This window comes from Pristiophorus japonicus, chromosome 13 (genome assembly GCF_044704955.1).
Source record: "Pristiophorus japonicus isolate sPriJap1 chromosome 13, sPriJap1.hap1, whole genome shotgun sequence".
NCBI classification, from domain to species: Eukaryota; Metazoa; Chordata; class Chondrichthyes; family Pristiophoridae; genus Pristiophorus; species Pristiophorus japonicus.
The window spans coordinates 69,877,812-69,898,906 of NC_091989.1; the positions used below are offsets into that span (position 1 = coordinate 69,877,812).

The 21,095-nt window shown below is 46.7% G+C and overlaps 1 protein-coding gene across 1 annotated transcript in view; it reads right to left on the bottom strand.

The window, feature by feature from the left end:
- The window catches only part of dnai7 (dynein axonemal intermediate chain 7), a 125,656-nt gene that overhangs the window by 85,891 nt on the left and 18,670 nt on the right, over positions 1-21,095 (bottom strand). Inside the window, exons 6-8 of the mRNA XM_070896767.1 lie at positions 16,055-16,192; positions 14,529-14,675; positions 12,710-12,813 (exon numbers count right to left, since the gene is read on the bottom strand). Coding sequence (XP_070752868.1) covers positions 12,710-12,813; positions 14,529-14,675; positions 16,055-16,192 — 389 coding nt within the window. The remainder of the gene's footprint in view (positions 1-12,709; positions 12,814-14,528; positions 14,676-16,054; positions 16,193-21,095) is intronic.

Genomic DNA, 21,095 nt, shown 5'->3' on the forward strand with positions numbered 1-21,095 from the left:
TATATAATAATGCATGACATCACCCTCCCCCAAGGTCTTATTGTCTTTATAGGTTCAGTCTCTCAGGTGGTCTACGCTCTCGCGTGGAGCGTCTGAGTTGTGGTTCAGTTGTTTGCCTTGGTGTCTGTTTTTCTCTGGGTGTGGTTGCTGGTATCTCGCCTGGGCTGTCTGTTTCGTTTGGTGTGATTGTTGTTGACTCGCCTGGGCTGTCTGTTGGGATTGCCCTTTCCTCAGGTTGTTCCCTCTGTCTGTCCACCAGGTGTGGTGCGAGTTCCACATTGTAGTCTGCCTCTGGTTCTGCAGTGTTGTTGGTAAATCTGCTTTTGACTTGGTCTACATGCCTCCGGCAGGTTTTGCCATTGTCCATTTGTACTACCAGTAGCCTGTTTCCTTCCTTGACCGTTACTGTCCTTGCAAGCCATTTGGGACCCCTGCCATAGTTTAGTACAAACACTTTGTCCCCTATTTCATTCCATCTCCCCCTCGAATTTCTGTCATGGTACTCAGTCAGCTTACGGCGCTTTGCCTCAACGATTTTGTGCATGTCTGGGAGGATTAATGAGAGCCTTGTTTTTAAAGTCCTTTTCATCAACAGTTGCGCGGGGGGGATCCCAGTCAATGAGTGCGGACGAGATCTGTATGCCAGCAGCAGTCGCGACAGGTGACCCAGCAGCGTGGGACCTTGGATTTTAAGCATGCCTTGTTTAATGATTTGCACTGCTCTCTCTGCCTGGCCGTTGGAGGCCGGCTTGAATGGTGCCGTCTTGACGTGATTAAGCCGTGGTCAATTATAAAGTCTTGGAATTCTGCGCTGGTGAAGCACGGACCATTGTCACTGACCAATATGTCAGGGATTCTGTGCGTTGCAAATTTGGTTGCGAGGCTCTCCACAGTGGTGGAGGTTGTGCTCGAGTTTAAAATGGTGCATTCGATCCACTTTGAAAATGCATCTACAACTATGAGGAACATTTTGCCCATGAATGGGCCCGCATAGTCTACGTGCACCCGCGACCACGGTTTGGTAGGCCAGGGCCAGGGGCTCAGTGGAGCCTCCCTGGGGGCATTGCTGAGTTGGGCACAAATAGTGCGCCTTCGGACACAGAGCTCCAAGTCCGTGTCAATACCAGGCCACCAGACGTGGGATCTGGCTATGGCCTTCATGAGAACAATCCCCAGGTGCTCGCGGTGGAGCTCCCGGACAAATGCCTCTCTGCCTCGCAGAGGCATGACTACTCGGCTGCCCCACATCAGGCAGTCTGCTTGTAGTGATAGCTCATGCATGCGCCTGTGAAGGGGTTTTAATTCCTCGGGGCAGGCATCACGAATCTCTGCCCAGTCACCGGTTAGGACACATCTTTTTACTAAGGATAACGTGGGGTCGCTGGCCGTCCAGGCTCTGATTTGGCGAGCCGTCATGGGCGAACCTGTGGACTCAAAGGCATTGATTGCCATGACTATCTCACAGTCCTGTTCGTCAGACCCTTCCATGGTCGCCAGAGGTAGCCTGTTGAGCGCGTCGGCACAGTTGTCTGTGCCTGGTCTGTGCCTTATGGTATAGTCGTAGGACGCCAGCATGAGTGCCCACCGTTGAATTCGCGCCGAGGCGTTGGTGTTTATTGCCTTGCTCTCGGATAGGAGGGACGTGAGGGGCTTGTGGTTGGTTTCTAACGCGAACTTGGCCCCGAAAAGGTATTGGTGCATCATTTTGACACCGTACACGCACGCGAGCGCCTCCTTCTCTACCATTCCGTACCCGCGCTCCGCCCGCGAAAATGACCTGGAGGCATAAGCTATGGGTTGCAAAACGCACCCGACCCCATACGCTGACGCATCGCATGTGAGAACTAGCTTTTTACCTGGATCAAAGAAAGTCAAAACACTGTTGGAACATAGAAGGTTGCGTGCCTTATTGAAGGCGCGTTCCTGGGCGTCCCCCCAAAACCAATCGCACCCCTTCCTGAGTAGCACGTGGAGAGGCTCCAGCAGCGTGCTTAAGTTCTGCATAAAGTTCCCAAAATAATTGAGTAGCCCGAGAAAGGCGCGCAGTTCTGAGACATTCCGGGGCCTGGGTGCCAGGCGAATTGCTTCTGTTTTGGACTCTGTTGGGCGGATTCCATCAGCGGCAATCCTACTGCCCAAAAATTAAACCTCGGGTGCGAGAAACAGGCACTTGGATTTCTTGACTCGTAGGCCTACCCGATCGAACCGCTGTAGTACTTCCTCCAAATTACGGAGATGGGAGTCGGTGTCCCTGCCCGTGATAAGTATGTCGTCTTGAAATACAACCGTCACCAGGATGGACTTGAGCAGACTCTCCATGTTGCGCTGGAATATGGCAGCTGCCGACCTGATGCCGAATGGGCATCGATTGTACATGAAAAGGCCTCGATGTGTGTTGATTGTGGTGATTAGCTTGGATTCCTCGGTCAATTCTTGCGTCATTTACGCAGATGTGAGGTCTAATTTTGAGAAAAGTTTATCTCCAGCCAATGTGGCAAATAAGTCCTCCGCTCTGGGCAGCGAGTACTCGTCCTGTAGGGAGATTCTGTTTATGGTAGATTTGTAGTCCCCATAGATTCGTACGGATGCATCAGGCTTCATGACTGGGACGATGGGACTTGCCCAGTCGCTAAATTCCACAGGTGATATAATGCCTTCCCGCATTCGTGTTCAATCTTTTCCCTCATCACATAGGGTACAGCTCTGGCCTTGTGATGGACCGGTCTAGCATCCTGTGTGATGTAGATTTTGACTTTGGCCCCTTTGAAAGTGCCCACACCTGGCTGAAAGAGATGTTCAAATCGCTTTATAACTGTTGAGCAGGAGGTCCGTTCCTCTAATGACATGGCATGGACATCATCCCATTTCCAGTTCAGTTTTGCCAGCCAGCTTCTCCCCAGCAGTGCTGGGGGTTCTCCGGGGACAATTCACAGGGGAAGTCGGTTCACTGTCCCTTTGTGTGTGACAGAGAGCATGGCGCTGCTGAGGACTGGTACGATTTCTTTGGTATAGGTCCTTAGTTTGGTGTCGACCCTTGTGAGTTTTGGTCTGTCTCTTTTATGCGGCCACAGTTGTTCAAATTGTTGAGCGCCCATGAGAGATTGACTCGCTTCCGTATCCAGCTCCATGTTGATAGATATCCCGTTGAGTAGGACCCTCATCATTATAGGAGGCGTCCTGTTGTAGGAGCAGCGGCCATTGATCGTGTTGACCCGCTGTACATCGGTGTCCCGGGTACTGTCCCCTCTATCTTCTGGTCCGCTTTCCGACCCATCCGATTCGTATACCAGCCGAGCTGCCGTTTTTTTGCACATGCGGGCCAAATGCCCTGTATATTCACAATTTCTGCAAACAGCCTGCTGAAATCGACATCCCCTTGACACCCCCACACCTCCAGCATAGACCTGTTCCATTGTTCAAAGTGTTCCCAAAGAATGAGCTGCGTCTGGCTGATCTCTCTTGAGCTTCTCTCAGTTTGTAGTTGATTGCTCGCATTGTGGGTTGATGAGGTGTGAACGGCCGTTCCTGTGGCCCTTGATGGCTTCTGCCTGCTGTCGAGAGCCTGTTCTCCCGGTTTTGTCTGTGTGTGGGGGTAGCAGCTTGTTTAGTGCTGTGAACTTCTTGTTCCGATATTTCGTTAGTTGTCGTACCTGCATTGTAAATCAACCTCGTTTCTTCTTTCCCTACCAAGAATGTCTGTGCAACCAGTGCTGCTGCCTCTAAGGTCAGGTTCTTGGTCTCTATGAGCTTTCAGAATATGCCTGCGTGGCCTATTCCTTCAATGAAAAAGTCTCTCAGCATTTCTCTCCTCAGTTCATCGGAGAACTCACATAAACGAGCCAACCTCTGAAGTTCCGCCACGAAGTCGGGTATGCTCTGGCCCACACAGCGTCTGTAGTTGTAGAACCTGTATCTGGCCATGTGTAGGCTGCTCACTGGCTTCAGGTGGTCTCTTACCAGTGTGCTCAATTCTTCAAACGACTTGCTTGCTGGTTTCTCGGGTGCCAACAGATCCTTCATTAAAGCGTATGTTTTCGAGCCACAGCTGGTCAAGAGATGGGCTCTTCTCTTGTCTGCCTTATCGTCGCCTAACCAGTCTTTGGTTACAAAGCTTTGCTGGAGCCTTTCTATAAAGTCCTCCCAATTGTCTCCCGCATTGTACTTTTCATCTGATCCATTGTTGGCCATTCTGTGGATTCTATAATCCCGTAAATCGTCGCCACTGTAAAGTCCTGTCCCCTCAGTACAGATTCACACGAGGCATGTAGTGAAGTCATGTAGTGGACCTGCACCTTTATTACACAGCTCTAGAATGCTGCACTTGCCTGAGACCTGTCCTTATATACATGTCTCTTGCAAGTGCACCCCTGGTGATAAGGTATGTTGGTGGTTACAGGTCATATGTTATTACAGTCATGTATAGCATGTCAGGATACAGTTATATATAATAATGTAAGATACATGACACCAAGCATCCAGCATTGACCTTGTGGCTCATTGTTAAACAAGTCAGATAAAGTGCAGTCACGCAGGATGTGAGCATCATGGATGCTGCCCGGAAATTGAGCATTCACTGCCAGTATAATTTGCTGGTGGTCAACAACCAGTTGGACATTCAGGGAGTGGAATCCCTTACAGGTCCTGAAAACCTCAGCATCCTGAAAAGATGCCCGCATCGCGATGTGCATATAGTTTATTGCTCCCTGCACCTTTGGGGAAGTTTGCACTCTAGAGAATCCTGGAGGCCTCTCACTCTGTGCCTTCCTGGTCATAGGGAAGCTGATCAAATCCCTCCTGCGTGCATACAGGGCTTCAGTGACCTGTCTAATGCAGCGATGTGTGGCATGCTGAGAAAGTCCACAAATGTCGCCAGCTGTGGCCTGAAAAGAACCCGAGGCGTAGAACGACAGTGCCGCAGTGACTTTGACCTCGACGGACAGTGCAGTACTGATGGTGCTGGCAGGCTGCACATCTGCCCTTATCAGCTGGCATACCTCAGTGACAACCTCTTTGTGGAAGTGTAATCTCCGAAGGCAGGTGGTGTCGGGCAAGTCGAGGTAATAATGCTTCTCCTTGTACTTGTGGGGGGTGTAACGTCTGGTCCTCCTCATCTTTCTGTCACGTCTCACATAATGCAGTGGAGCGTTCCTTCGGCGATGTCGAGTCTGCTGCATGTATTTGGTCACCAAGAGAGGGTGAGAAAGGACAGGCCCCATTGCAGTAACTCTTTGTTTTCCACTGATTGCTCACAAACAAGGAATTTCCCGACGAAGATACCTCTTCAATTCCAAGTGGTCACAGAATGGTCAAGATGTTTTTACAGATGTTCACATCAACTCCAACGACCTGCAGAGTACATCCAAAGCCAAGGTTGAAGCACAGCAGCCTTTTAAAGGACGCGACATGTGATATACAACATGGCGTCCATAACGCTGTGATTCGTTCCGGTTAGTTCCACTTTTTGTGGCCGTTTTTTTTGGCGAGCGATATTATGGGCGATATGTGTGCGAGGTGGTGAAATTGACGATGGGCGATCTCCATGGCCGCTGGTTTGGGTAAATATGCTCTTTACGACAAAAAACAGTGGGCGGGCGTTAATATTGAATCTCAGCGTTAATTCCGTGCGGAAAGTAACACTGGCCGATATTATGGCCGTTGAAATCACCCATTCTGCTGATTCCGCGCAAAAAAAGTGGGCGGGTGGTAATATTTTTTTTATCGGTGGAGAAAGTAACGCTCGCCGATAAGTTTCCGAAAAATGCCCGACAGTTACCATTTTGTGTCAAAATGGGCGATATATGGGTGCTATACATCATTTCAGCAGTTAAATGGGTGTTAAGTGGCCGTTTAGCATGCAAAAAAAGTGGAAGTTCTAGCCCCAAGAATTTCTTACAGGATGAAGTGGAGGCACTAGATACTGTGATTGAGGCCAGATGGCAGGAGCTGGACACCAGCAGAGGTCACATAAAAGTTCCACCCAAAGAAATGAAGAAACGCTGGAACCAAGTTGCAGAAGATTACTGTGCAATGGTGACTACCACGAGATCTGGAGGCCAGTGTAAAAAGAAGTGGCAGGACCTTGGTCAAGTAGTTAGTGTAAGTAATATTTTCATTTATTCAATGGAATTGTAATTATAAATGTGACCAGCTATATATATCCCACCCAGCAGAAAGACACCCTCTCTAAAAAGTTGCATTTTCATCTTTGCAGAGAAAGGTGGTACATAACAAAAAGGAAGAGGCCCGGCAAATCTGCAGCCATTGACATCCTTGGAAGAGAAGGTCGCTACTTTGATGGGTCCTGCCTGGAGAAAAGCAACCACCACTGCACAAGCTGGGCCCACACTCAAGGGAGAGGGTAAGTCCTGCAAATTCCAGTCTGGCTTTGCTAAATGTTAAGTACTGCACGGGATAGCCATGCTTTGGTTCATGGGGATGTCTCCGTCAACTACGCTTCAGTTGATGCAATGTGCTATCATTCATCGTGGTCCTTCAAATCAGCCTGCTGCCTGCGCTGTGTGAGCCTACTCATGCCACCCTGCCCCCTCCTCTGCTACTAACCATTTGTCTGTGTTCTGTTATATTTTGCAGAACTTGAGGCCAACACTGACGATGCAGAAGAAGATTCAGATGCGGACGGGCCTGAAGAGGAGAACATCTTCCAATCCCACCCTCCAGACCAAGAGCATGGGGGTGAGGGGGAGGGGATGGAGATGGATGAAGCCTCCACTGTTTTACTGACTTTTGAGGAATTGCAGATGCCACCCATTAAGGTGCCATCCCCTTCCGTGACTAGTGGTTTGAGTGTTGGTGGGACATTCCACGGTTTCCTACCTTCTGAGGCTGCGGGTCCCAGTGGTGTGGTGCAGCGAGGCACACCCAGGCCCCAGCGGCCGAGGCTGTGGGTTCCAATGATGTGGTGCAGCGAGGCACACCCAGGGCCCCACCGTCCGAGGCTGCGGGTCCCAGTGGTGGGGTGCAGCGAGGCACACCCAGGGCCCCACCGTCCGAGGCTGCGTGTCCCAGTGGTGGGGTGCAGGGAGGCACACCCAGGGCGAGGAGGGGAAGGAGAGCTCAACAGCGCTCTCCTGAGGTGCAGGATCTAACAGATGTTGTTCAGATAGAAAACATAGAAACATAGAAAATAGGTGCAGGATTAGGACATTCGGCCCTTCTAGCTTGCACCGCCATTCAATGAGTTCATGGCTGAACATGCAACTTCAGTACCCCCTTCTTGCTTTTTCACCATACCCCTTGATCCCCTAGTAGTAAGGACTTCATCTAACTCCCTTTAGAATATATTTAGTGATGGCAATGAGTGCGGAGAGCATTGACCTTACCCGATCACTCCTGGGCACCTGGGTGATGAGGTAGTGGGACTGTCGGGAGAAGTAACAGCAATCTCATGAGAAATGGGAACGACGTCCGGACCATGAGTGAGGGAATATCTCAGTCAGCTGAAACCATGTCAGTGTCCATGAGGGAGGGAATGTCACAGGTAGCTGAGGCGCTGTCAGTGAACATCAGGGAGGGAATGTCAGAGATGATGCAAACACTATCAGTGAACATGAGTGAGGGAATGTTGCAGGTAGTTGAGACACTTTTGCTCAACATGAGGGAGGGAATGTTGCAGATCGTTGAGACACTGTCAGGGCGCATGAAAGATGGCCTGTTGGAGTTAGCTGCTGCAATAAGGCAACACGCCCAGACCCCGCGCCTATTGACAGAATAAACTGCCACTCCCACTCAAATCCCCACACCAGCCTCTGAAGAGCCCCAAGGCCGGGCCCTCCACATTACCGCCTGTCCTCCCCCACCCACCCCACACCCCCTCTGCAACAGGTGCACACTACCCAAAATCTTAGAAAGAATAAGCTTAGTACCAACCCCAGAAAGACTGCGCCACCGTCTGCGGGCAGGAGTTGTGGAGTCACCAAGAACAAGCGTAGCGGGTGGTCTTAGAATAAGGTGGAGGAGATCTGGGTGCAGCCCTTATTTCTTGCTGCTGCTGCTGTTATTATTATTGTTGCTGTTGATCTCAAATTAAAAGTTTTTTGTAGGTTATGTAAATTTACAAGTTTAAAAGTTAGTAAGTGATCTTAAAGTTTGTGAATGATTGTAACTGAAAACTTTAAAGTTTGATACAAGAATAATTTTATTAAAGTTAAGTACAAAGAACTGTTTGTTAAACATTTGAATAAAATATATTTTACATTAAAACTGAATCATTTCCATTATTTGTGCGATTATTAACACAACTTTTGAAGTAAACAAGAATCATTTCCATTATTTGTTCCAAACAACATTACGGAACAGGCCCAAACAGTAAATGGTCCATGTCGAATAGTTGTCGCTGAGCCTTCAGGCAGCAAAGCATTCATGGATGAGCTGCTGGCGCAAGGCTCAAGCAATCGTTAAAGAGGCACATGGCCCATCCTCCTCCGCCGTCGTGCTCCGGGTTCAGATAGTTGCATCTTCCTCATCATTATAATCAGCCACTCTCACCTCAGATGGGTCTTATGCTACCAGTTGCTGCTGCCTTATGATGGCTAAGTTATGCAGCATGCAGCACACAACAGTGAACTGACCGACAATCTCAGGGGAGTGTAGCAAGTAGTTTTCTCAATGGTCAGGCATCGGAAACACTATTTCAAGATACCAATGGTCTTCTCTATGATGCTGCGTGTCGCAATGTGCGACATGTTGTATTCATGGTCAGCTTCCGTCAGGTTACATGTAGGGGTGTCATGAGCCAGGTGGCGAGGCCGTACCCTTTGTCTCCCAGTAGCCAGCTCTGCCCTTCTGGCTGCTGCTGAAACATGGCTGATATTACGCTCTTGCGTAGGATGAACACACCATGGGTGCTCCTAGGGTATCTTGCATCGACTGACATGATGCGATGCATGCCGTCACATACGAGCTGTACATTAATGGAGTGGAAACCTTTTCTGTTCCTGTATATTGCGGAATCCTCCAAAGGTGCTCTCAGGGCGATGTGAGTACAATCAATGCAGCCCCGTACTTTTGGGAAGCCAGCAATCCTGGAGAAGCCCACAACCCTGTCACGCATTGCCTGGGCGGCCATGGGGAACTTTGTGTTGCCATTCCTCCGGGCATATAGTGCAGCTGTCACCTGCCAAATGCAGGCATGTATTGCATGTTGAGAAATGGCGCACACATATCCAGTTGTAGCTTGAAACAATTCGGAAGCATAGAATGAGAGTGCAGCTGTAATCTTCACTTCAACTGACAAAGCAGTCCTCCTGGCGTTTCTAGGTTGCAGGTCTGCTTTCACCAACTCACAGATCTCAGTTACAACTTCTTTGATGAAACGCAGCCTTATGTCACAGTCTGCATCACTCAGGTGCAGGTACGAATGCCTGTCTCGATATACCCGACGTGGGTAAGGCCTCCTGCCCAGCACCCTACAGGCTCTGAGGTTCCTCATGCGATGACGTCGAATCATTTGTCTCCTCTGTAGCACCCTGATGCCGAAGGCTCGCACAAGGTATGGCATTGTCAGCATTTTCCCATGATTAAATTTTACCTTTGCAAGAAGCTCAAAATGGCAGGAAGGCACGCAGGACAGGTTCTTTGTTCTCTCTCCCCAAGGTCTGTATGGACCACACCCAGGTCTCAGCAGTCTTGTGACTTCTACCCACCGTGCCCCCCGCCACCGCCCCCCCCCCCCCCCCCGGCTCATTGCCTTCTTGTGACTTCTCCTCCCCTGGGCGCAGTTGCTGCCTAGTGCAGTCTTCCGATCGGCACCTCCCCCCCAGGCTTGTTTTGAAGCCGAGCCCCGAGCCTGTGTCTGGGCGCGGGCCTGATTCTGCCGGCCGACACTGCAACTCTCCAGCCCTGTTTGAAGACGTTCGGTGGTTGTGTGCGAGTAAAAAAAAAAATGAAAACTTCAGAATTCCATGGAACTTCCATGTACTCCATTGAAAGGTAAAAAAATGTCATCTTTATTATGGATATTTAAAATGTTCTTGACTCCCTCCAAAAACTTTGATGATAAACAATGGCGTCTTTCAGCGCCGATTTTTCAATGTGCGCTGCTTTCGGTTAACTCACCAGAAGGTTTTTCGGGAGTGGCCAGATACGCCAACCTAGCAGAAATTTTTTTTGGGCAAACTGTGAAAAATCACCAAAACTGGCGCAGAAATGAGGGAACGTCCCCTTATGACCTCAAAAAAACCTAATGTAAAAACATCGGAACTAACTCAGTTACGCCGGCACAGATTCCTGGGGGAAACTTTTGATTTAAATACTTACGCCAAAATAAATGGCGCGCACCAAAAAAACGGCGCAAATGACTCAGGAAAATTGAGTCCAATATCTCTACCAAAATGTAAGAAAAATAGGGAGGTCACATAATACTTGGAAAATATGAATCTGAGTGGGGTAGAAGAACAATGGGATCTTGGAGTACAAATGTACAAATCACTGAAAGTAACAACACAGGTTAACAAAGCCATAAAAAGGAAAACCAAGCAATTGGGTTTATTTCTAGAGAGATTGAATTGAAAAGTAAAGTTAGGCTAAACTTGTATTGAACCTTGGTTACACCACACTTAGAGTACTTCGTACAGTTCTGGTCGCCATGTTATAAAAAGGATATAGAGGCACTGGAGAGAATGCAAAAAAGATTTACAAGGATGATACCAGAAATGCAAGGTTATACCTATCAGGAAAGGATTAACAGGCTGGGTCTCTTTTCTTTTCAAAAGCGAAAGCTGAAGACTGACCTAATAGAGGTCTTTAAAATTATGAAAGGTTTTGAAAGAGTGGATACAGAGAGAGTGTTTCCACTTGTGAGGAAGAGCAAAACTAGAGGCCATCAATATAAGATAGTCACCAAGAAATCCAATAAGGAATTTGGAAGGAACTTCTTTACTCAAAGTGGTGAGAATGTGGAACTCGCTACCACAGGGATTGGTTGAAGTGAATAGTGTAGATGCATTCAAGAGGAAGCTAGATTAGCGTATGAGGGAGAAGGGAATAGAGGGTTATGCTGATAGATTTAGATGGGGAAAGACGGGAGGAGGCTCGAGTGGAACATAAACGCCGACATGACTAGTTGTGCCGAATGGCCTGTTTCTGTGCCATGTATCCTATGCAATCCTATGTATTTCCAGAATTTTCTGTTGTTACTTCATTTTACGCAGTACTTCTTTGAGTGCGTCCTAATCAAGTTTTTGTTTGCCTGTCCGCGGCGGTTATGGGAATTCGTTGCCTGCAAAGATGACAATGGGAATGGTTACCAGAGGGTCCATCTGCACTTGTGGTACACACAGATAGCCACCAAAGCACTTATACTGTACTGTCTGAATGTAACAGAGTCCTCTGTTTAATGGTCTTGGAAGTTGCATGTGGTTCATCAGGAGGACATCGAAGTGTGGAAACATCTTATGAGATCTCAGAAAGCGATCTTAATAATGTGTAAAGATCATTCATGGCAAATAGGGTGCCACACTAAGCCTACCTATGTGTCATGCATTTTAGGAGGCAACCTACAGAGTGCTGAAAGACAGCAACAGCATGAGAACAAATAGTGTGTCAGATTTATAATTTAAGTAATAAAGGAGTGCATCAATAAAAATTGTACTCACTCTAATGACCCTCGAAAGATCATTAAAATTTTCCGACACTGCTTCCCACTCCTGGCCATTGTATCTGAGGCAGAGACCTCCTCCGCAATCTCCCTCCAGATTCTGTTAAAAATAGATGGCAGGGGTCTAGATTCACCCCTCCGGTGTAATTCTTGCCATCTCCTCTCCACAGCTCCCACAAGAAGCTTTGTTAGCCTCTGGAGAAAATCGCCTGGCATGCTGTCTGCTATCCTCCTCGATCAAAATTGAATTATAAAATGACTGATTCAGCCACGTGTGTACTGCGCATGCACGTGGCCGCGCCCTGCATTAGCGCTTTCGATCAGACAGCAGACCAGAAGCGGAGGAAGAAAAAAAAATTGCACATGCGCAGAACGGCCGATTTTTTTATAGGGCTGGAACTTTCGGCTCCGCGCACAAATTCTGTGGTGCAATGCCGGAGTTAGCGCTAACACTCGTCATGAACTTTCATTTGGCGAAAGTTGCGCGCTCTGGAGCTAATGCTAAAATTTGCATTTCGCCACGATTTGCGCCACGGAAACGCGCAAAATCGCAAAAAGCTGAAAATCCAGCCCAAAGTGTTTTCATCTGCTCCGCAGCTGCTTATTGATTCCTTATTCTTGTGCTATTGTTTTAAATATATCTTAAATAAAGACTCAGCCTCAAAGGCTGCCTACTTATTCGGGGTAATTCAATTTCATTTTTAATCAATTTGTTTTCCAGCACACACTACAAACTGTGTATGTCAGCTAAAGATCGAATTGCCACATTTACTCTCTCTGGTCAGGAACCCTTAGATTAGGGTGTGGTCTGAGTATGATATATAACCATTCAAAATTTTCATTTTAGCGAGTTAATTGTATCGGACCCCACAATCATTGGCTCAGTTCATGTTTTGGAGCATCATATTAAACCTATGCTGGAATTTGCAAACTAGCATTAATATTGCTCAAATTAACGGTAACGCACAGACTATAATTTTCTACACGGTAATTAAGACTGTGTAAAAATCATCATCCTCCGCTATAGTATTTCCTCCCCCGCTCCCAGGCTTCAGTGGGAAAGACCTTTACATTCACCGGCAACAATCTGATTACCTGGGATTTTTGTTGAAGTTCGCCCACAGACAGAGAGTGATGTGCTCATCAATAGCTACTTCTTGCATGTTTCCAGTCTCAATGTCAACAAGATCAACAGCTTTCTGAAAATAAATGTAATTTTTTATAACTATGCAGCAGACCTTCCAATGATTTTGTGGAGCAGCGTGTGCATGGAAGTGTCTGCCAAGTCCTCTCATGGTTTACAAATACATTAAAAATGACGAGCATCAAAGTACAGCATCATGTCACTTTTGCAAGACATTAACATGACAAAAACAACCCAAAGATCTTTCTCTTCAAAAGAGAAGGCTGAGGGGTGACCTAATAGAGGTCTTTAAAATTATGAAAGGTTTTGACAGCGTGGATACAGAGAGAATGTTTCCACTTGTGGGGAAGAACATAACTTCACAAAATCATTGTATCGTTTTAAACTTTGATTAAAAACCTGGGGCTGGAGATTCCGCTCAATTGCACTGTTATTTTTCAGAGCAATTCCCCCAGCAAATTATGTACAATGCAACTCTAGGCCAAGCTCTTTTAAAAACAAGGTGATCTCATTCATACATTGTCATTTTTTTTTAATGATATGGGCCTCGCTTGCCAGGCCTGCATTTATTGCCCATCCATGGTTGTCCTTGTACAGCTCAGTGGCTTGGTGTGGGACTGGAGTCACGTGTAGGCCAAACCAGGTAAGGATGGCAGGTTTCCTTCCCTAAAGGACATGAGTGAACCGGTTGGGTTTTTACAACTTCATGCCAGCTTCATGGTCACTTTTACTGACATTAGCTCTTTAATTCCAGATTTAAAAAGGAACTGAATTCAAATTCACAAACTGTTACCATGGGAGTTGAACTCATGTTCTCTAGATTATTAGCCCAGAAACATAACCACTGCACCACCATACCCGATGAAATACACTGTGCCTTCCCAGATGCTACAATTTTCTTCATGGTTCTTCCCACAGTCCTGATTGTAAATCAGCTTAATTTTACTTCAGGACAAGACAGTACCTCAAGCTTTTTCTCACCTCTTATTCACCACCATACCATATGTATCAAAAAACAGATAGTTTCTGAACATAACAAAACTTGTATTAACTGTTCCTCTTATATAAGCCTTTAAAGATTATTGATGCCCCGTCTCAGTAAGCCTTGCACTAGGCGGTCATTAATTAGGTAATATTCAGTATCGTTTGTCACAGTGAGTTTTATTTGGTTACGATCAGCGCAACACAAAAATCATCACCTGTTCTAACTCAGATATGTCAGATAACACGACACATCTCAGCTAGCTCATCATCAATGGATTAGCCAGCGGCTAGTTTTGGTCAGCCCTGACAGGAAATGTTTAATGTGTGTTTTAGTCTCGATTTCAAAATTTTCATCATTATTTTCAAATCCCTCCATGGCCTCGCCCCTCCCTATCTCTGTAATCTCCTCCACAACCCCCCGAGATATCTGCGCTCCTCTAATTCTGCCCTCTTGAGCATCCCTGATTATAATTGCTCAACCATTGGTGACCATACCTTCTGTTGTGCCTGGGCCCCAAGCTCTGGAACTCCCTGCCTAAACCTCGCCGCCTCTCTACCTCTCTTTCCTCCTTCAAGATGCTCCTTAAAACATACCTCTTTGACCAAACTTTTAGTCACCTGCGCTAATTTCTACTTATACCGCTCGATACCAAATTGTTTTATCTCATAATACTCCTGTGAAGTGCCTTGGGATGTTTCACTACATTAAAGGCGCTATATAAATATAAGTTGTTGTTGTTGTTTTGTTGCACTTATGAGTCCACAGTGATTACCTTACGCATTTACCTGTAGGAGGATAACAGTTGCTTTATCATTTGTGTCGGAGAGTAGATCCTGAAGATCCCAAATGGTCTGTTGATACTGGGCCGCAGTCGCCTCAGGCAATTCGTCAGCTGGAGTGTCGCTTAGTACAATTTCCAATTCTTCTAAAAGCTGCAACACATTTCATGAAAGTCACCAGGCAGATTTTAAAATTTTTTCCATTATACAGCATTAAAATGCTTCTAACGTCTAAAGAAAATGGTTCAAAATATTACGAAAGAGAATAACCTGGAGAGACACAACATTTTGAAAATTTTGTTCCAGGAGTTGTAGAACAGTTTCACTCGTGCAAAGGAAGGTGGGAAACCTCTAACCCAGGAACAGAAAGCGGCAGTGCTAATTTGAAGGAAGAGTCTGGAGGAAGAAATAAGATGTTGATGAAGCATGCATTAAGAAAGGGGGAAGTGTTCCATAGGAGAGGGAATGGCAATAGCTTCTGAAAATCAGGTAGGGACAAACGGGGTTTAATTGTGTCAGGATCATAATAACCACATTTCCATCAAACACCAGAATTCCTTGTAGATATAGTAGCATTGAGTTGTGTCCATGAGGAGTCAAGACTATATTTTCTCACCAATTATATCCAAATTATCATTGTAGGAACTGATCTACATATATAATTTGAAAAACATGTACTTTTGTGACAATGCAATTAAGAGATTATTTTGTTGCACCAGATTAGTATTATGGTGATAAAGCTAATCCTGACATTCAATTAGCTTCATACAATGTACGAGCAGTTTGTGGCATGATGTGTGGTGAGTGTAGCGTGCTTGTGAGGAAAAAGATGGTTTTAGACCTGTGGTTCCCAAAGCTCTCCACCATAGGGGTTTTCCTCACCTCATGTCTGGGTCTGTTGTAGACTAATCGCTAGAGATTGGTTGATATGGTTAGTCAACAACTCTATTATCATCGAGCGACTACTAGGATGGTAGGTGGTGAACTAGATGGACCTTGTTTTTTTTCGTCTAGCAATTGCTATGTTCATAATTGTAATGGCAAGTGAACCCCAGGTGGGTAGAGGAAACGCTTCAAGGATACCCTCAAAGCCTCCTTGATAAAATGCAACATTCCCACCGACACCTGGGAATCCTTGGCCCACGACCGTCCAAGGTGGAGGAAGAGCATCTGGGAGGGCGCTGACCACCTCGCGTCACATCGGCGAGAGCATGCAGAAACCAAACGTAGACAGCGGAAGGTGCGGAAAACCAGACTCCCCGCCCACCCTTTCCTTCAACCACTGTCTGCCCCACCTGTGACAGAGACTGTAGGTCCCGTATTGACCTGTTCAGTCACCTGAGAACTCACTTTTAGTGGAAGCAAGTCTTCCTCGACTCCGAGGGACTGCCTATGATGATGATGATTGTGTGTTCCAGTGTCACATTGCACGAGATGAAAACAAACAAAACTAGTTAGCCCAGGGAGATAGAAACTTCTTTGGACCTGACAACAGTCCAAGGGTTAAAATGCTTATTAAGCTAAGTGCTTACCTGTAATATTGTTCTACCTCTTTCAAACAAAGATTTTATGTCTACATTTGGATCCTCTTTGAAAAGGTTTATGAAGGTATTAATCTCCTGAGGTACCGTCGGATCAGGGGTTCCATCGCACTTCATGTAACGTTGCCACTGAAGGAACAGAACCAAACAGCAACTATTCACAATGGTATGCTACTTATTTCAACTTTGATCATTTAAATAAAATATCTATATAGCCTAAACCGTGATGCTGCAGATTTAAAAGAAGTGAAATGCAGTTATCTAAAAAATTAGATATTAACTTGATCTGAGTAAATAAAAAGCATCACTCCCATGAAATGTATGATGCTGCCCAGTTACGTTGTCCCACAAATTCTCTCAAACACAAATTCTGTATTCAAGTTCAGAGACCATTTGAAATTACAGGATTTGTGAATTGCCATGAATGTAAAACTCTTCGGCCAGTACTCTGGCTCCGCGTGAACTTTACAGGGGGTTGGATATGGGTTTACACCCAGAGTTCTCATACGGCTGATGCAGGCTTGTTCCTGACAGAAGGTCGTGGGTTCAAGTTTCGCTCAAGAGACTTGAACATAATATCCAGGCTGGCACTCCAGTGCAGTGCTGAGGGAGCGCTGCATTGTTGGAGGTACTGCCCTTCAGATGAGATGTTAAACTGAGGCCCCCTCTGCCCTCTCAGGTGGACGTAAAATATCCCATGGAACTATTTCAAAGACGAGCAGAGGAGTTCTCCGTGGTGTCCTGTCCAATATTTATCCCTCAACCAACATCACTAAAAAACAGATTATCTGCTCATTATCACATTGCTATTTTCGGACCTTACTGTGCGAAGAATTGGCTGCTGCGTTTCCAACATTACTTCAGTGACTACACGTCAAAAGTGCTTCATTGGCTGAAAAGTGCTTTGGGACATTCTGAGGTCGCTATACAAATGCAAGTCTTTCTCTTTTATTTTCTTTTTTCAAAGATTAGGGCCGGGATTTTGCTCACCTTGGGAGGTCCGGGGTGGGCAATGTCGGTCGCGTCCCCGCTGCTGGCTCCATTCTGCTCTGGAAAATGAGTTTACATTGATAGGGCTTATAAAGCCCACTCAACGTGTTTTCCAACCCAATTACAGGAAGCGGGTCTGGCAATATCATTCATGACGCATCATCAGCCAGTTTGCTTATAGGGACCATGGCCACCTTACTTTTTGTGTTTGTGCCCTCTCCATTTATGCTTATGGAGGGAGTCACAGCACGCAGGGAGGTCCTCTTCCCTTCCCATGGGTGGAAGAGACCCCCACAGGAAACCAACGTAGCCCGGTTGCACATTGCACAGGAGGTCACAAGCAGGGATGTGGTCAGGAGGACCTGGGTGCAGTGCCGCAAACGTTTCAATGATCTCAGTAGATCACAAAACCTTAGTAAAAAGCCACACGCACCTTCATTCTCCTGTGCCTCTCATCACATCCCCATCAATCTGCCTTCCCTATCCTACTCCTGCACATCCTTATTCACATCAACATACCCTGCACCTCCACCCATCTCTCTCTATCCACGTTATCACATCCCATCTCACTGGCCACCCCTCACTCTCATTCTCACCCTCATCCTAGTCCAATCATACCAATTAACAACATACAAAGGTAGCAAAGGTAGCCACTTAGAAACATAGCAAATAGGAGCAGTAGTAGGCCATTCGGCCCTTCGAGTCTGCACCGCCATTCAATATGATCATGGCTGATCCTCTATCTCAACACCATATTCCCGCTTTTTCCCCCATACCCTTTGATGTCCTTTGTTTCTAGAAATCTATCTATCTCCCTCTTAAATATATTCAGTGACTTGGCCTCCACAGCCTTCTGTGGTAGAGAATTCCACAGGTTCACCACCCTCTGAGTGAAAAAAATTCTCCTCATCTCGGTCCTAAATTTCCTATCCACTATCCTGAGACTGTGACCCCTTGTTCTAGACTTCCCAGCCAGAGGAAACATCCTCCCCGCATCTATTCAACCCAGTCAGAATTTTATACGTTTCAATGAGATCCCCTCTCATTCTTCTCAACTCTAGTGAATACAGGCCTAGTCGACCCAATCTCTCCTCATATGACAGTCCTGCCATCCCAGGAATCAGTCTGGTGAACCTTCGCTGAAATCCCTCTATGGCAAGTATATCCTTTCTTAGGTAAGGAGACCAAAACTGTACACATTACTCCAGGTGCGGTCTCACCAAGGCCCTGTATAACTGTAGTAAGTGTTTTATCCAATGTTCGTGTAAAGTTTCTGTTAATGTGCTGTCAAACATTGAAATCTTTATTTTCAGTACTTTCCGTTCTTAAATAGATTTGTGTGCACTTTTGGAAGTGGCTTAGTGAGTTTCAATGAATGGGTGAGATGTAAGGGTACTCCTCACAATGGTGGTGAGTGTGAAAGGAATGGCTTGGACATTGTAGGGATGCATTATGGTGCTGGGGTGGGGTGGTGCCAACCTGGCAGACAAGGTGTATAGTGTCAAGTGATGTAAATCTGGCCATGCTCAGGCCATCCCTGCCCTCTCGGGCAGCAATGTGCTCGGGTGCTGATGTCCTGTGTCCTGTGCAGCATCAGTTGATCACAGAGAAGGCTAGTGTTGTTGTTGGTGCTGCTGGTGTGCCTGGTGCTGCTAGTGTTGGGGCTGATCGTGGTGGGATTCTGAGGACCAAGGTGAGAGAGTATAAAGGACTCCCATGCTGATGGAATAGATGGCAGGTGAAGTAGAGATGACAGAAGCATTCTGTGAATGGTGAGAGAGTTCTTCCAATGAGGCGAGAGTGGATGGGGAGTGGAAAGTGGAAAGCCTGCAGAATCTGTGCTGGAAATGGAGTGGGAAACATCTTGTGGCTGAGGAAAGTGATGGTCTGTCAGGTGGCAGCTTTCACTGTACATTTGAAGCTGTCAAGTAATCAGCTGGAGCAATAGCCACTGAACTCACTCCTTACATTGACAGCCGTGATCCTTGAACAGTGTGGTCATGCAGTTAAAGTAAAAAGGTCAGTTAAAAAAGCCTGTTACCCATCTGTGAACTCGATGCTGATGAATTTAATCAGGTCGCCCGCTGCTGCCGCTCGGGTCTGCACAATACCGTCAGACCGGGCATCGGGAAAGGCGCCTTTCGGCAGAGTTTCCCGATCCGGTGTAAAAAAAACACTTTCCCACCCAACCCGCCACCGATCCTGCCCGCTGACACCCTGGAAAATCTCAGCCTAGGCTTTTTCCCCACAGGAACAGAGGAATATCAGCAGTGATGTCATTGTCAGGCTGCTCATGTGTAGCTCCTCGTGGTCAGAGGCTTTGGCAGCATATTGCCTGCCAATCACTTCAGCTGGGAATGAGGCACTGCTAGAGCTAAAGATAATGGAACACAGCCACAGGAGGAGGCCTTTCAGCCCCTCGAACCTGTTCTGCCATTCAATTAGATCATTTCTGATCTGTATTATAACTCCATCTACGCACCTTGGTTCCATATCCCTTACCTAACAAAAATCTCTCACTCTCCGTTTTGACATTTTTTATTCACCTCCCAGCCTCAACAGCGCTTTGGGAAAGAGAGTTCCAGATTTCCACTCCTCTTTGTGTGAAGAAGTGCTTCCTTACATCACCCCTCGCTGTAAGTTTAAGGTTATGCCCCCTTGTTCTGGCCTCCCCCACCAGAGGAAATAGTTTCTCCCTGTCAAATCTTTTAATCATCTTAAACACCTCAATGTTATATTAAAAAAAGTATTTTGTAACACCACGGCATTCTAAATTATCTTATCAACACTCCTTAATCATCCAGATCTCTACCTCACCAACACTTCTCTCGATACCTCCTCGGTTTCTAAATTGTCAGACTGCTTGTCCGGCATTCAGTTCTGGATGAGCAGAAATTTTCTCCAATTGAATATTAGGAAGACTGAAGCCATTGTTTTCTGTCCCCGCTACAAATTCCATTCCCTAGCCACGGACTCCATCCCTCTCCCCAACTTCTGTCTGAGGCTGAACCAGACTGTTCGTAACCTTGGTGTTCTATTTGACCCTGAAATAAGCTTTCGACCATATATCAGCAGCATAACTAAAACTATTTATTTCCACCTCCACATCGCCTGTCTCCGCCCTTGCCTCAGCTCATTTGCTGCTGAAGCCCCCAACCACGCCTTTGTTACCTCTAGACTTGACTATTCCAACGCACTCCTGGCTGGCCTCCCACATTCAACCCTACATAAACTAGAGGTGATCCAAAACTCGGCTGCCCGTGTCCTAACTCGCACCAAGTCCCATTCACCCATCACCCCTGTGCTCGCTGACCTGCATTGGCTCCCGGTTAAGCAACGCCTCGATTTCAAAATTCTCATCTTTATTTTCAACTCCCTCCATGGCCTCACCCTTCCCTATCTCTGTAATCTCCTCCAGCCCCACAACCCCCCGAGATGTCTGCACTCCTCTAATTCTGCTCTCTTGAGCATCCCTGATTATAATCGCTCAACCATTGGTGGCCGTGCCTTCTGTTGCCTGGGCCCTAAGCCCTGGAATTCCCTGACTTAACCTCTCCACCTCTCTATCCTCCTTCAAGACACTCCTTAGAACCTATCTCTTTGACCACACTTTTCGTCACCTGCCCTAATTTCTCCTTATGCGGTTCGGTGTCAATTGTTTTGTCTCATAATACTCCTGTGCAGTGCCTTCGGACGTTTCTCCCCCAACTCTATTACAACTGCACTAACAAAATCCAAACTGTCCAGCCTTTGGCCCTCCGTTCACCAGCACATTTCTGCATCTACCGATCTGCTCCCTCACCACCACCTTTGATGCCCTAGTACCTGTTAAAACAATTACTCTCTCTCACCCTGGCCGCTCCCCCTGGTACAGCCCTGATCTTTGTTCCCTTAAGTCCAAGGGACGCAGACATGAACAGATATGGCGGACAACTGGTTTAGCCATTCACCGCCAGATCTGGCTGGACCACATAAAGCATTAGCCGGTCCTGCTCTCGTCTGCCAAAATCGCTCACTATTCCAGAATCATTCTGGAATGTAA